At 36.0% G+C, this 17,246-nt stretch overlaps 1 protein-coding gene across 1 annotated transcript in view; it reads right to left on the reverse strand.

The window, feature by feature from the left end:
• Positions 1–17,246, reverse strand: part of HGD (homogentisate 1,2-dioxygenase) — an 84,356-nt gene that overhangs the window by 22,564 nt on the left and 44,546 nt on the right. Inside the window, exons 6-10 of the mRNA XM_051985362.1 lie at positions 15,215–15,306; positions 12,937–12,971; positions 9,856–9,935; positions 7,492–7,591; positions 3,652–3,776 (exon numbers count right to left, since the gene is read on the reverse strand). Of these exons, the coding sequence (XP_051841322.1) occupies positions 3,652–3,776; positions 7,492–7,591; positions 9,856–9,935; positions 12,937–12,971; positions 15,215–15,306 (432 nt within the window). The remainder of the gene's footprint in view (positions 1–3,651; positions 3,777–7,491; positions 7,592–9,855; positions 9,936–12,936; positions 12,972–15,214; positions 15,307–17,246) is intronic.

The raw sequence follows: 17,246 nt of genomic DNA on the forward strand, positions 1-17,246 counted from the left end.
AGCAAAGGATTGGGTGATCCCTTATGGAAGCATAAGACACAGGATTCATGATTTAGGAAGGGGTTGTATTAGATGACCCATTGATATTCCATTCAGCTCATTTGTAATTTTAAGGCAATTCAGTTAGACAACAAGGAGAGATCATTGGTAATTAAAATTTTTTTTCACTGACAATTTTTGAAAATGCCCTTTTGATAGTTATTAGAGTTAGGAAGCATGTGCATGGGGTTAAAAAAAGAATAGATAATGAGAAAATTAAGGTATTTATTCCATAAGTTTGATGGTAAAAAAAAAAAAAGTACAGAATCAGCACAAAGCAAAGCATTGTATCAAGCACTTTTTTTTTTTTATTGGAATGAGGGGGATATAGTCTGTGTCTGCTTGAAGGAGACATTGTAGATGGAGAAACATAAAGGATGCTGGGGGATAGAAAGCATAAGTAGGAACATAGTCACTCTTAGTGGGCAAGGTATGTTATCTAAAGTAAAACTTCTTAAATTGTAAGTCATGACCCCATATGGGTTATGTAACTGAACATGGCGGGTTTGCTTGACATCTAGGGAGGGAATGGGGGAAGGAGGGGAAAATCTGAAACACAAGGCTATGTAAGGATCAATGTTGAAAAATTATCCATGCATATGTTTTGAAAATAAAAAGCTTTAAGAAAAAAACCATGGGGGGGTCTCAAAATTATGATTTATTATTAATAAATGTTTGATTTGTATACCTGTTTTATATACCTATATACCTGGGGTTGCCTACAAATTTATCAGATGAAAAGGGATCATGAGTAAAAACAGTTTAAGAAGCCCTGATATAGAGAGGCTTGGTAGAGTGCTAACTTTGGAGAGAAGATATACCTTCCTCTGCTTTCAGAGAGAAGAGCCAGGGTGTAGATGTAGTGAGATGTGCACATAGGTAAATATGAGAGCTCTTACTGAATGGTCTCAGGTTTTTTAGTGAATTAGGAGGCAAGGATATCTGTTAAGAGATGGTGTGACGACTGGGACTTATAAGGTAAGAAGTTCTGGAGTAGCCCAGGGTCTCCCCAAGGTCCTGAGATGGCAGTGATCCTAAATTAAGTTCTACTAGAACAATGCTATGATTTCGAAGAATGAAAATCTGAGGGTCCTTTAAGTGGCAGCTCTGTGGCCTCATGTCACTGTCTCAGGAAGGAATAGCCTTTGTCTCATTTTGATGGTATCCACAGAATTAAAGAATTTTAAGATAGCAAAGCTAGGAGAGATCTTAGATGTTATCTACTACCTCATTTAAAGGCACTCAGTAATGAAGTAGATAAAATGCTAGATTTGGAGTCAGGAAGAGCTGAGTTCAAATTTGGCTTCAAATATTTACAATCTACATAATCCTGGATAAGTCAGTTGTAATAGGCATAAAACACCTACCTCCCAGGGCTATTGTGAAGATCAAATGAGATATTTGTCTCCTGTTATACAGTCAAGCACTTAATAAATCTTCTTGCTCCATATATGGGGAAAGTAAGACCCATAAAAGTAAAATGACTTGCACAGGACCACATAGCTATTCCATGGCATCTGACACCCAACTCTTGGCCTTCTGCCATTATAGATTTTGCCCTTTCCTTCACACAACTACTACATGTTAAAGCAGAGAGCCAGAATGGTTTCCAAAGGGAACAATCAAGAGTCAAAGATGATAACTTGGAGGTTTAGACAAAAGATGATAATTTTTCTCTGTCCAGGGACCACCTCTGTCCCTGATTCCCTATGTTACCTTGAGTTAACTTATCTGGACCTTAGTGTCTTTAGACTAAAGGTGTTGGATCAGATGATCTCTGAGTCCTTTCTAGCTATAAGGAATCCTATGGTTTTCATGGGTAGCCAGGTGGTGCAGTGGTTAAGCACTGGTTTGGAACTTCCTGAGTTCAAATCTAGCTTCAGACACTCTCACTATCTGTGTGATTCTGGGCAAGTCACTTAATTTATTTTGTTTCAATTTCCTCATCTGTAAAATGAGCCAAAGAATAATATGGCAAACCACCCCAATATTGTTGTCAAAAAAACCTAAAATGGGATCATGAAGAATCAGACCCTACTGAAGTGACTCAGCACAATCATTCAGTCTTAAAATCTTAGACTTCTCTCTCCCATTCTCTTTATAGCTATTCATTTATCAACTGTTTCAGAAGAGATTTTCTCCCCTTTTATCCCATTGCTTAAAATCTCTCATAATCTTCAAGGCTCAACTGATATGATATCTCCTCCATGGAGCCTTCCTTAATTCACTGAATTTGTGGTTTCTTCATGGTAGGGAGCTCTCCAGAGAAGAACTTTTACCAGTGCAGATATGAATTTTCCCTCATTTTATAGTCTTAAAGAAAGTAGATTTTAATTAGTTCAGAAGAAACATGAGATACGCAGTTAGAGAAGCACCTCAAATGTGCATAGAAACTATTTGTGCCCAACCTGTGGTAGAGCTTTCTGAACTCATATTGGTCTGATCAGCCACAGTGGGACACACTGTAACTCAGCACTAATATAATGTCATTTTGGTTATTTTCAAGAACAAAGGACAGCAACCAACCAATCAACCAAGTGACTTTCCCAGGACCACACAGGATATTCAGACAAAGGACTCGATCCCAGCCCTTTAAGACAGCTTTCTAACCATTGTACCACACTGCTTCTCAAAATATACTATCTATCAATAGGAATTGTTATTGTCAGCCAACAAGTACCCACCATACATCAGAAATTATTCTGGGTATGCAAATATAACATTAAAACTTTCCCTATCCTCAGGGAGCTTATATTCCATATTATCTTAGATGTTAATTTTAAGTCCCTGGCTTATGCCTATCATTGATTTATTTCTGAGTCATTTTCTAACTTCTATCACTTCAGGAGAAAAATTAAATGCAAAATTAACTTTTTAAGACAAAGGTTGCTCCTTCCTAAGACAGTGACATAAGAAATGACAGAGCTACCACTTACAGGATCCTCAGACTCTCATCCTTCCTGATCATAACATTGTTCGATTAAGCCTTGATTTAGGATTACTCTACAATCTTAAGACCTTGAGAGGACCCTGAACTGTTCCAGATCTTCTTACCTTATAAGTGTAATTAAGAAGATAAATGTTGAAAAACATGTTATGAACCCTAAATTTAAATATAAATTCTTAAAAGTATTATATGGGATTCTCTTTTCCTTCAACAGTAGAGATAGCCCATGATTGACTATTACAGTATTTCAACCAAGTTAATTTAATTTTATCTAGGTTTTTTGAGCTATAGAGTAAAAGAGCCATAGTATTATGGTAAGTTCTCAAGAGGTACCCCTAAGGGGATACACTGGCATTTCAGAACAAGGAGTGCCCCTCCCAAAGGCAGATGAATCTTTTTCTGTAAAGCCTTCTTATCAGAGTCTAGGACCTTAAAGATAGTGTTTTGCTCACCATCACAGTGAAGCAACAACAGAGCCTGGACTGGAAGCCAAATCTTCTGAGATACCAGTCTACTGATCTGTTCATTATCCCACTGGGATGATTCAAAAATTTATTTTAGCTACAGGACCTAGTACATAATCAATATGTAATGTTCTCTACTATGGACACAGATATTGAGAAAAGTAGCATTTTCTTAGCTTCTCACAGAGATAATATCATTACCTGTTTGGCAGCAAAAAGCTTGCCCTGGTACTTATTAACCACTGTGTAACCACCTGGCACCTGACGATCTTCATACCAAGCAACAGGTACCAAGAAATCTCGAGGGTTAGCCAACCCATTGGCACCTGAAATGAAAAGACACAAATGGTCTTGTCAGTTAGTTCTTAAATTCCATCTAGGAATTTTCAAGAGTAGAGATGATATTTTTAAAAAATATTTTATATACTTCATTATTATATTTATATGTTACATTTAAAAAAATAAATTTTATTGATCTGTTTCTTACATCACTATGGTATCCAACATATCCTTTCTTTTCCCCTTATTCAAGAGCCATTCATAAAACCCATACAACAACTAGTATATTTTTTAGAGAGAAAAATAAATCATTACCACTGGTCAATATATTAAAGAAATATGAAAACAACATGTTACATTTGTGGCCTTTCCCCTTTCATGAAGTATTTGAGTTCCACTTGATCTTTATAATTTTGTTACATTTGCTTTTGATTTTTTGGTGTGCTATTGTTCTTTCCATTTAAATGGTTATAGTTACTGCATATATTAGATTCTTGGCTCCATTTACTTAACTCTATATAAGTTCATATAAATTTTCCATGTGTCTCTGTATTGATCATACATACATCAATACAGAGACACATGGAAAACTCTTTCTATATATGTAAATTTCATTCATTTACCATAATTTTGCTTATCCATTCCCCAACTGTTGGGCATCTACATTGTTTCTCATTTTTAGCTATTATTAGCTAAAGTGCTGTTATTAAAATTTTGGAGTATATGGGGATTTTTTTTCCTCAACTTTACTTTTATTTTCCAAAATGCATACAAAGATAGTTTTCAACATTCAGCTTGCAAATTTTGTGTTCCAGATTTTCTCCCTTCCTCCCCTAGACATCAAGAAATCTAATATAGGTTAAACATGGGCAATTCTTCTAAACATATTTCCACATCTGTCATGCTGCCCAAGAAAAATCAGATATGTCTTTATTCTTATCACAGAAATTTGCTACAAAGATTTCCCCCCATTCAACCACTTACCTTTTCATTCTAAATGCATTAATGTTACTGTTTAGAAGCTTGCAGTTTTTGATCAAATTTATCTTTTATTTTTCATAATATCTCTTGTTTTATTAAGAATACATCTCTCACTCATAGCTGTGAGAGATATGTGATCTGTTTTTTTTTTCTTTTAATTTTTTTATGTAGTATGATCTTTAATATTAAGGTCATGTATCCATTTAGAATGTGATATGAAACATGGTTCAAGGTGTTGGTCTAAGCCTTTTTTTTTTTTTTTTTTTTTGTCAGAATGCTTTCCAGGTGACACAGAGACGTGCATTTCCCTTTTCTGTCCCATTTAGAAGATGCCATAAAACTTTTAATTCTAGTTTCTCCAGAAATTTATTTCGTTCCACATTTTTCCCTTTTGTTTATTTTTCTGTTAGATTTATGCAAAACTGATAGAGGAATGCTGAAATTTCCTGTTACTATTGAGTTGCTTTCTGTCTTCTTGAAAGTCATATGATGTTTCATTTATGAATTTGGATGCTAAGGCATTTAAATTTAATGTCTTTGTTATTTATAGTTCCTTTCAGTATTTTATAATTTCTTTGTTTATCCCCTTTTATTTTTTTGAATGTTTGTTTTTGCTTTGTCTAATAGCATGATAACGATTCCTGCTTTTTTGGAATCAAGATGCAGAGTAAATTTTCCCCCCATTTTCTTGGTTTCATTTTGTATATGACTATTTTAAAAATATATTTCTTGTAAGCAACAGATTACTCCAATTGTCCCCTCTTTTCTATTTTATTAAACAGTTTAATCCATCCACATATATGAATTAGGTTTATATTTCCTCTGTCTCTAAATTTTTTTTCGAGTTATGACTTTTTTTCTCCTTCTGTAAACACAATATGTTCCTTCAGTTACTTAATTTTTATTAAAGCTGATCCTGTTCCCATTGATTCTCTTTCCTTCTCCCATCCCTTCTTTTCCTCATTTATTATCTTTTAGGATTTTTATTATTAGTCTCCCTCTGCTGATTTTATCTGGTTATATATTACTTCTACTTTTCTCCCCTCACAGTCAGGAAAGTAAAAAGGAAAGAAAAGAACCTGTCAGACCTGTTCTTCAGTTTTTTTTATTTTTATTTTGTACACCCCTTTCCAAAACAAGGATTTCTTTCTCATCATTATCTACCTTTTCCTTCTATTTATTCTAGATCATTTTTCTCTGATTCATGACCTCTATCATCATCTGATCTTTCTTTTTTCTCTGTATTCTTCATACAATCAAAGCTTCAAAGGTATCATTCTAGCTCTGTCCTCTAGGCACTTTTTGCTATTGCTTTGTAGAGTTACCCTATGAATTCCCTTTTTCCATAGTACCTCATATTTAGAACAATGTCATTTTCAGGAGTCAAAGAGTCTACTACTTTATGGCAAAACTTCCTATCTGGTGTCCCCTCCCCCAAAAAATCTGTGTAACTCTCTCTTGTTGACTTTTTTCCCCTGCATTTGCCTGGAAATCTCCCTGCATCCATGTTCTCCCATTCCTCCAGTTGCCAATTGCCCTAAAGGGTTCTAACTTCCCTACCTTCCAGGAGGAGTAGACTTTCAGACAGCAAATTCCCTAGGTTTCATCAAGTATAAGGTCCTTATCTCCCTTCATTCACAATAGCATTCATTGGAAGAACCTCCTCCCACATCCAAAGTAAGGTGTCCTTCCTTCCCCCCATTTCCCAATCTTTTTTCCCCTCCTCCCTTCCTTCCCCCTAGAGGTTCTTTTCCTTGATAGCTCTTAATTAGATTCTCATATATCTCTCTTTCTTCTCTTTTCTCATGTTCTTCTCTCCTCCTTTTACGTACCTGCTGATGTTATAGTATAGTCCCACAAAAGAAGCATTAACTTGTAGGCAAAGTATCATCATGTTCTGTCAATAATTCCCCCATTTGTCTCCTCACTGTTACCTCTACCAGATTTCTCCTTTTATCTTTCTCTTTGTATATATGTAGAAAGAAGTTTCTTCCTGGTTTTTCTGTTCTCCCTCCATTGCTGTTGTGGTATTCTTTGATATTTTCATTTTCTCCCCCTCCACCTTATTCTCTTTATCATTCATTTTCTGACTCCCTCCTTTCTGATGATGATTTCTTTGGAGACTTGATCTCAAAGTGTCTCAGTCTCCTCTCACACTAAGCAACTCACTATTCTAGGTTCCTGCTCTTACTGGAAATTATGTTCTTTTTCTCAGACTTTTGTGAAATCATAGGTCCAGATCAGAAAAGGAAATGAGTGTGAGGCTCTGATTTCATTGCTATAGGGAATACCTATATGAAGAAGCTGTTTCTATAATGCAATTTGACACCATCTAGTAATTTAAATTTTGGGGATTTACCTGGGACATTGAAAAGAGAAGTACCATGTTCAAGGATACAAATCAGTGTGTATGTTAGAGTTAGAGCTTGAGTTTGAATCTTCCAGAATTCAACGTTGGTTCTCTAGCACTAATGTCATGCAGTTAGACTGTATATAAATATCTATGTGTATGTATATAGATATATGTAGCTCAATGTTACTCTAGTCCTACCCTGAGCCCTTATATCAATGAAATCACATCTATCTTCTATCTCTTTATCCTTTAATACTACTCTAGGTAGCAGTTGGACACAAAAATTCTCTACAGTAAGAAAGAAAATTGATTTATCAAAAGGCAAATGAGGGCCCAAATGAAAAAGTGAGAGGTAAAAGGTATCCAGTTTTCTTATTATTGTCAATATCCCACTGAGTGATATTTTGAGATCTAAAGTAAGTCTTTACCAATAGGTCCCAGGTCAGGCAACTCAAAGTGAACTCCATAGACTTCTAGAATGTAACCCCTGGTCTCCTCAAATACATCCACGCTGAACCTCATTCCTCTCTGAAAAAAAGAAGCAGACATTAGGGCTCCTCATAGAAATCACACCTGCAGGGACAAAGAGACTTCATATAGCCTCCAAATGCAAAGACCACATTTATCCAAGAGGCCCTCAGGTTAGTGTGAGTCAGAGAAAAGTGAATTTGTAATCACATCTATGTTTCTACATAATTTTAGGATTAGAAGATTGGGGGATAAACACATCAAATATACCTCATCCCCCATAACTTGCCAAGCCTCAGGGCTCCATCTAGCCCTGCTTTGACTACTAGCCAGCCTGAGGAACTTACACCTGACATACCGTGTCACTACCCTGACATAGGGGTATCATTTCCATTGAGTCCCTTGCTTACATTTCTATTTCTTGCTCAGGGGGTGAAAAGCAAACCAATATTACCATGGCTACTGCAAAAGTATGTGACAATCTACTCTTCTATAACTTTACTCAGAATGTCTGTGATTCTGAATATTAAGCCACCTTGGCCAAAGCTCTTTGCCCTGGCCACCACTCCCCAGTGCGTCATACCTATTAATGTCATTCCCATGTCTCCAGTGTCCCTTATCCAGCTTTACCTTAACCTTCCATTCTGTCCTCTGAAGCCTCTTATTCTATTGTTAACATATTGTCCTTCCTATTAGACTGATATTCTTCCCCTAAGAAAGACACTAATTAAATGTCCTATGTTTCCAATTACTCCAATATAGTCTTTGTGGGCAAAAAGATTCTGGATTTTGTCTTTGTATACCTGGCACTTAGTACAGTGCCTGACACACAGTAGACACCTAATAAGTGCTTACTTAGTTTGATTGAACCTCAGCTTGAGACCATTCTCTCCTTGGGGCCAGCCTAAGTTAAGCACAAGACAGAGCTTCTTTAGATCTGACTCAATGAAGTTTCTCTCTCTTTTTTAAATAGTATTTTATGTAAAGACAATGTTTAAGATTCATTTTTTAAAAATAAAATTTCAAGTTCCAAATTTTCTCTCTCCCTCCCTTTTCTTCCCTTCCCTCCTCCCCTCCCTAAGACAGTAAACAATTTCAATAAGATTTCAGTCAAGCCACTCAACCTCATTCCTCTTCTGAATCATCTATGGGAAAAACTTTGTTTTGTGGCTTTATCCTATTTTGAAAGAAATTTGTGGGAATTTGTTTTGCTTAAGTATAATATGTGGGGTTTTTTTTTTTTTAAGAAAAAAGGTTTTCTTTTTCTTTTTTTTTTTCTTTCTCAATGAGGATTAGCAGTAAGGGGGAGGAGGGGAGAGAAAGTAAATTCTTGTTGATTAGATAAATCGATAAGGCATTCATTAAGTACTTACAAAATGCCAGGTATTATGCTGAGTGTTAGGGATACAATTAAGTTAAAAAGAAAATCAGTTCCTGCCCTCAAGGAGTTAACATTCAAAGGGGAGAAGATAATACAATAAAAGGGACCTAAGGAGAAGTGGAAAAGATGGGAGAGTCAGGAGAGAGCATAGAAAGAAAGAACAAATTTCAAAAACTCAGACTTAATAAACAATAATAATAACAACAAATCAATCTGCAGGCCATAAGGAATTGACCTATTGATCCATAAGCTCTTTGGCATCTCTGATTTCCTTTTCAGCAACCAGAGTTGCTACTTAACCATTAAAACAGTAAATGCTTAGGATCCTTATCACTTCACTCCTGGGTTATTGCAATAACCTGCTGGTGAGTCTGTCTGCCTCAAACCTCTCCAGATCCATCCTCTATTCAGTCACTAAAGTGAATTTCCTAAAACTTGGATGCGAGAAGGGGTGTGACATAGAACACCTTTTCTCCTGACTCAGTAAGTTTCAGTGGTTTCTATTGCTTCCAGGAGCAAATACAAAATGCGTTGACCTTTAAAGTCCTTCATAACCTAGTCCCCTCCTACCCCTCTCTCCAATGTCCATTCTTCAAATCTATGAAAATGGTCTCCTGACTATTTTGGGTCTCCCTTGCTTGGAACATTCTCCTTTCTTTATCCTCTTAATCTCCCTGGCTTCCTTTAAATCCCTGAGCCCCAACTTCTAAAAGAAGTCTTCCTCAATCCTTGAGGATAGGGGCTGTCTTTTGTCTCTTTTTTATATCCCCAGTACTTAGCAAATAGTGCTTGGCACAAAATGGACACTTAAATAAATGTTTTTTGACTGATTTATTGATGCAAATGCCTCCTTGCTTCTGTTGGATTTAACCTAAATCTAGAAAGGATATATGTGGGAATGGTGAGGGGGGAGTTGGATGGAAAGAAGAGATATTTTACTTACTTGAATGACACAGATCTCGTTGGGTTCCACCAGCATCTTGCCAAACTCAGTATAAATAAGAAGCTTCCCTAGCTGGGGAACTGAAGAGAAAGACACATTTAGAATTCCAAGAGACTAGAAATTTTTCCATCTCTGAAAACATAGAGAACAGAAAGTTAGGCTTAAGGGTGAACCTCCAGTTGATTAAAAAATAAAAAGTATTGGATTCAGGGCCCTGGAGGCTGACACACAGTCAAAGGAATGAACTGAACAGTCTTCTAGCAGTGGTAAGTACATTCTTAAGAATTCTTACATTGAGCTTGCCCTGGAGCTCAGCTGTTGGCAATAGTGGCGTATGGAAAGTAGGAGAGGGAAGGAAAAAGCTGACATTTATTTGGTCTTTATAGTAATCTCTAGTAATCTATAGTAAGTGCTATTATTATATCCATTTTACAGATAGGGAAAAATGAAGTTCACAGAGGCTAAATGATTTGTATGGTCTATGGTCAAACAGCTGATAAATCTAAAACAGGATATGAAATCAGGTCTTCCTTACTCCAAATCCAATAATTTATCTTTTGCAGTGAAAATCAGTCCATGAGACTGGTTCATTCTTGTATTTTTCCTGTACCTGTAGATTCAAGGAAGATCTAATAGATTTGGGGAAGATCTAGTAGATTCTATACCATTTAGAAGAGTTCAGTTTGCTATGAATAGCATGACCAGAAGTTTGGTCTGATCTACATGTGCCTATTATTCACTTGTCTTGAGCATATTTTTAATCTATTCTCCTTTCCATGCTGGTATTAGAAAGATACTTTGAAATTGCAAATAATTCACCAATGTAATTCAAGGTCTCTTGGAATATCTGCCATATTGCTCTAGTTCAGAATGGCTTAAGTCCAAATCTGAAGAGGTCAGTTGCATCAAACAAATTTTGGCAATACTTTGGCTCACAATTTCTCTTCTGCTGGGACTGCTTCCAAAGCTAATCTGATTGTCAAGAGAACATCTCTTTCCAAGAAAGTCAACCAAATTTAAAACCTCAGTGTCATCCTGGACTCCTCTCTCACCCCACATATGCAATTGGTTGCCAAATCATGCCATTTCTCCCCATTCTATTCCATATCTACATAACTGCCCAAGTGATTTTTGCTGCAGTGAGTTCTGGCCATGTCACCCTCGGTGACCTTCAGTAGTTCCCTACTGCTCCAGGATCAAATATAAATATAAATTCATGACCTGTTCCTTTCCTACCTCTTCAGGCTTCTGACATTGAGTTCCTTCAACATACTCTATAATCTACAATAGCTTATTTTCTTTTCCTTATTGACAAGATTCCATCTAAGTTTTTGTGCTAATTGTCCTCTGTGCCTAGCATGGTCTGTCTCCTCACCTCTGTCTCCCAGAATTCTTAAATTAATATTTAGTTCAAGTACCATCTTTTGGAGGAGTTGAGTCCTTCTCCTGTCTTTAAAGATGCACTGCTCTTCCTCTCAAACCAATCTTTCATTGATTCTGTATGTATTTAATACGTATCTAATAATTTACTTGCTAGCCTCCTTTCCCCAACTAGAATCTAAATTCTTTGAAGATAGAGGCTGTTTTTGTCTTTCTTTGTACCTCTAGTCCTTGGCAATAGAAAGTTGTTTGTCTTTCCCATTCAAAGAGGATCAAGATGACATCATGATGTTAGAGTCAACATACAGGTATCCGGACTGGGGCAGATTATACCAATACAAACTTGGAAGGCTTTACTGTAGTTTGGGCACAAATAGTCCATTCCCAATAAGTATTTGTTTGTTAGAGAATTATTTTTACAGCCAGAGAATCTAGACTATTCAAGAAGAACAACCGTCCATCCTAGAGGGGCCAGGATGACAGATTTGACTCATTGAAAGAAAACCAGAAAGATCCCAGCACTACTGTAGGATCAAAGAGAATTCTACCAGAAAATTTCATTCATTGTACATAAATAAAAATAAGGCTTGATCCCAAGAAACCTAATTTTCTAATTCTTTGGATCTACAAATAGCTTTTTTATATATTAAATTTTCCATCCTTGTTTTTCTTGACTCTGCTAATAAACCCATACATAGCAAGATAAGGAGCCTTTGAAATAGATATTTCAATTAATGTGGTTAATTCATCATACATTATATAAAAGAGGAAACAAGCTGGATCTAGGGAGATTCAGAGTTCCCTATATAACCCCCTTTTTTATTCTTTTCATATGGAAAAATTCACATTGGCATTTGTCAATTTCAGAGTAGCTACATATAGGTGCAAGATGCGGCAGATTGATCAAAAACTGGCTGGAAGAGGAAGTCACAACTCTTTGCTAAGAAGGGCAGGGAGTATTTGTAAAGATATCTTCACAGATACTCCCAAACCCTTAGTGTGGTGGCAAAAAGTACTGGAGTCAAAGGATTTGGGTTCAAATCTTGATTTTAGTTCTCTATGACACTAGTCGTCAATTAACTTCTCTGGGTATGGTTTTCTCATCTATAAAATGAAGGGAATGATTCCCTAAAATTCCTTTCAGTTCTAGCCTATGACTGCTGAAAGAAAACCTTAGAAATTCTGTCTACCAAGGAGTGAAAATTTCTTTTAAATTGTCCAGAGGCCAAATTCAGAATTATATAATAGTTCAGGATCATTATGTTTTCGTATATTCAAATAATGTATATAAATATATATGCATATGTGTATATTTGCTTATGATATGTGAAATGCCCAAATCTTATTGTCCTATCTTTTCTTGAATAACTATATTGTACTCAAGAGTTCAGTTCATCTTAATTTTTCTTTTCATGTCTTCTTACCTGATCCAGATATCCTGTGAAAGAATGGAAGAGCTCAAAAAGGTAGACACACAGAGCAAAAGAAAATGGAAGATGGATCTTGAGAATCAGCAACACTCTTTTCTGGGCCATTAATGAATGGGTCTTTAGGTTTCAGATGACTATATAAGGCTAAACTGTTGGAAATTAGAGAATTTAGGAAAGAAGGGCTATTTTTAAAGAACTAAGAAATAAAAAAAGCAATTTGTGGCTAGAAACTACTTGAGAGTCACAGGAAAAAAAGCTCTTTATAACTTACCAATCAAGAAATCACCATCTGAATTGTAAAAACATCTGGAAAGAAAGTAGAAAATAATTTATAAGATGTTCAATATCAGCAAAATAAAAGCAAAAAAAGGGGCAGCACAGTGCTCCAAGAACTAAATAGGATTTGAAGTTGGAGATTCTGAATTTTAGTCCTGCTTCTGACAACTTATTCCATCCATGGGATCTTCAATAAATCATTCCCTCTCTCTTGGTCTCATTCATTTTATCTTTAAAGTGAGGCGATAAAGATGACCTATTAAACCCCTTCTGCTTATAAAATCCTATAATCCTAAATGTAGCAAGCATGACAAGTAGATACTGACTGATTTCAAAGTCAGGAAGAACTGGGTTTAAGTTTTATCACACTGACAAGAACTGGTTGCATGATCTTGAGCAAGTCATTTAGACTGTTAATGCTCCCAGGCAATTCCAGTACTCTCTAAGAGGCTGGAGATGAATTTGAATTATTAGTACCCAAAGGTGAGGTAACTTAAAAGGAGAGTGTTACAGTAGAAGGATAGGGAATTTCTCTAGGCAATAACCATGAGAACATGAGGAACTGTATGATTGCCTAAGAGCATTCTTTATCCATATATGAGCAGACTGATAATAGTGTGACTATACTCTCAAAGTAAAACATTTAATGTCTGGGATATGCCTATTTGTAAGAGCTTGCAGGAAAATAAAGTAAGAGTGTTTAAAAATTTCCTTCTTTCTTTTTTCTCTCTTCCTTGCCCCTCCTGTCTTCCCTCCATTCCTCCTTTCTTTCTTTTCATCTTTCCTTTCTTCTTTCCTTCCATTTATTGAGAATCATTCTTAATAGGTTAATATCCCAAATACTGATGATCTTTAGGAGGAAAATTTATAGTAATTGCAGAATTCATGCTAGAAAAGTATAAAAAACAGCATGCATTATGGTTAAAGAACTACAAATGGAATTGTTGGTGTTACCCAGCAAGTGTTGGAGTACATTTAGAGAATCCTCTAAATATATTGAGGTTTTAGGATTCCCTGTACAAGCTAACAAACGTTGAAATTCAGGAGTGTTCCGACTGCAAAAGTATTTTGGGGTTAGGATCAGTGTCATAAGAATTTGTAGGCTTAAACTTTCTCCAAATCAAGAGGCAAAGTTTTATTATGCTATTAACAGCTGGCTAAATCCATATGAGGTTTTTTAGCAAGGACAATGGTTTTAGCAATTAGCAAGAGCTTTCAATTTTAACAATTGACAAGAGCTAGCAACTTAAAATTAACCAGTGGAAAGATGTCATTAGGGAGGAAGGCACCGTTAGGGTATGGCAATGAACCCTCACCCCATTGACTGATGTTAAACCTTAAAAGGTGTGAGTTAAAAGAACTGTAGCTTCTTTTATAGGGGAAATATAACCTCAGAAGTTGACATTGTAAGTTGGCCTTCTGACTGGATACAGTTACTGTGGAGTTATGGTGGTTTTGTCAATGAAAAGAATTTGCTAAAAAAATCAACCTGAGGTGGGACTATAATAAAAGTCCATTTAAAGAACAAAATCAAAAGGTACACTTATAATCTTCTCAGTGCTCCTCCCAGTTTATCTCAGGGAGTAGCACTGTTTATAGTAATTTTAGCTCTCTCTATCCATCTAGCTACCAAGGACCTTGCATTCAAGTCTGGGTTCTGACTCTGAACAAAAATGGGGAAATCACTAATCTGAGTCTCAATATACTCCTCTGTGAAACAGAGATAATAAAGCTCTTTGCCCCAGAGGTATTTTTGTTGTTGTTGTTGTTTGTTTGTTTTTTTTGTTTTGTTTTGTTTTTTTGAGGAAGACATTTTAAAGTTTAAAACAGTTTATAAAAAAGAAGTATTATTACCTAGGGAGATTTGTAACTTATTGACAAATTGAATGAAGAGTTTAGGGTAGATGATCCCTTCTGGGGCAGCTAAGATTCAGTGGATAGAGTACCAAGTCTGAAGTCAGGAAGACTCATTTTCCTGAGTTTAGATCTGGCCTTTGACCCTGGGCAAATCACTTAACTCTATTTGCCTCAGTATTCTTATCTGTAAAATGAGCTGGAGAAGGAAATGGCAAACCACTCCAGTATCTTTGCCAAGAAAATCCCAAATGGAGTCATAGAGTAGGATACAAATGACTGAACCACAAAAGGTCTCTTTTAGCTCTGATACTTTGTAATTCTAAGGTCATAATTCTAGCGAATCAAAGTCTCAACTGGAAATCTTAGAATTAAATCTCCCTTGGGGCTCAAACAGTTTCAGAGAACCAGATACTTACTTGTTAACCATAGAAATGTTACAGAGGAAAATGTGGACAGCAATCCCATTGTTAGATTTGATGTCTCCAGCTCCACACAAGGTATGAAGTCCCTAGGAAACAAAGGCCACGCCCACCTGAATTAAAATTCAGGGTTCCTGACAGACCCTTCCATCCCTCTGTAACTAAAAGAAGTCAAGGTTGGGAGACAAATATGAATTCTGAGACAAGCAAAGACTAAGAGGGCTGATTGAAGAACTCAAGATGCCTCATGTCTATATATCCTTCTTTAATCTGTAACTTGAAACTATAGGTTATAACTATAATCTATAACCTACAACTTCTATAACCTATAACTTAAAAAAAGATAGCTAGTAATGACAATACAAATAACATGTATGAGAGGCAGTTGGGCAGCTGATGATACATGTTGAGAGGACCTGATTTCAAATCTGACTTCATACTAGCTGTGTGACCCTGGGCAAGTCACTTAACCTATATCTGACTCAGTTTCCCCATCTGTAAAATTGAATAATAATAGCACTTATCTTATAAAGTTGTTTCAAGGATAAAATGAGATGACATTTGTATGCTTTGCATAGTAGCTGGCAAGTAGTAGGTGATTAATAAATGCTTACTAATTAAAACAACTTTTTTTTTTTTTTACCTTTTTAAAAACCTTTTTGCGTGATATTCATGTCTTATTAGCTCAGCAAAACTGTCTCATCCTTCTTTCAGGACATATTTATAAAGTATCTACTAAGCTGGAAACTTCATAAAAGCAAATTTATTTTGTTTCACCTTTATAGCTCCTTCAGGACTGTGCTGAGCATATAGGAGATACTTGATAAATGCTTCTTGTAAAAATGTATGAATGAATTTATATAGTGTGTACTGCATCAGAGGTGAGCTTTCCATATATCCCTTAATACCCAGCATAATGCTGAACACATGATAGATGTTCAGCAAATACTTTTGAAATTAAATCAAAATTCATCTATCCTTTTATCCATTCTCTCAGATCCTCTCTTTCTGCTGTGACAATTAGCTAATTTCATAAACTATTTTTCATTGATGTATTAATGGGTGCTTTGCTATTGTTCAATTGCTTTAATTATTTTCAACTTTCTGAACCTCATTTGGGGTATTCTTGGCAAAGGTACTGGAGTGGCTTACCATTTCTTTCTCCAGTTCATTTTACAGATCAGAAAACTGAGGCAAAAAGGATTAAGTGGCTGACTTTCTCAGGATCACCCAGTTTAGTAACTGTCTTGAGACTAGATTTGAACTCAGGAAAATGAATCTTCCTGACTTCAGCCTCAGTGCTCTATCCAATGCCCCAGTAATGGGTATTTATGTTTCTTCATTCCTAAGTGATTTTAATATGAGCCTTCTGGGGACAATGCTTTCATTCAAAGGAATCTCTAATAATAGACTCATAACTGAGGAATAAGATACTTGGGAGGTAGCTATGACCTTGTGATATTGCTCAAATCTCATTGCTAAGTTCCAGTTTAGAAAAAGATTCAACCTTGAATTGGGACTTTTCTGTATGATGTTTCTTTATCACTGCCAAGAAAAGCAGCATGGAGATTTGATTCCTGTAGAAAGACTGTATAGTAAGAAGTCTGGGAAGCTGGGGCAGAACTCTGTTGGTACAGAAAATTCCCTTTCTCTGGAAATATTGAAGCAGAGATTGAATAAACTGGAAATGTAGAAGGAATTCTAGCACTGGGTGAGTTAGATTTCATGATCATTAGGTTTTCCTGAATAAATGCATGTAAACCTTAAAATATAATGTAAACAAACTCTCATTGTTATAATTATTCTATGATTTTTCCTTTGTAATATTATGTATGTCATTTCATGTCTCAGCAGCTCATTTCCCTCTTTAGCACAAGGAGGGGATTGAATTGGATGTTTCCCTAATTCTTATGGGGGAATCATGGGATCATAGGGTTTATATCTAGATGAGACCTTAGGGATAATCTGGTCCAATTCCCTTATTTTCGAGGCAGCTGGGTGGTGCAGTAGATAGAGCACCAGCCCTGAA

This window comes from Antechinus flavipes, chromosome 3, assembly GCF_016432865.1.
Source record: "Antechinus flavipes isolate AdamAnt ecotype Samford, QLD, Australia chromosome 3, AdamAnt_v2, whole genome shotgun sequence".
NCBI lineage: Eukaryota > Metazoa > Chordata > Mammalia > Dasyuromorphia > Dasyuridae > Antechinus > Antechinus flavipes.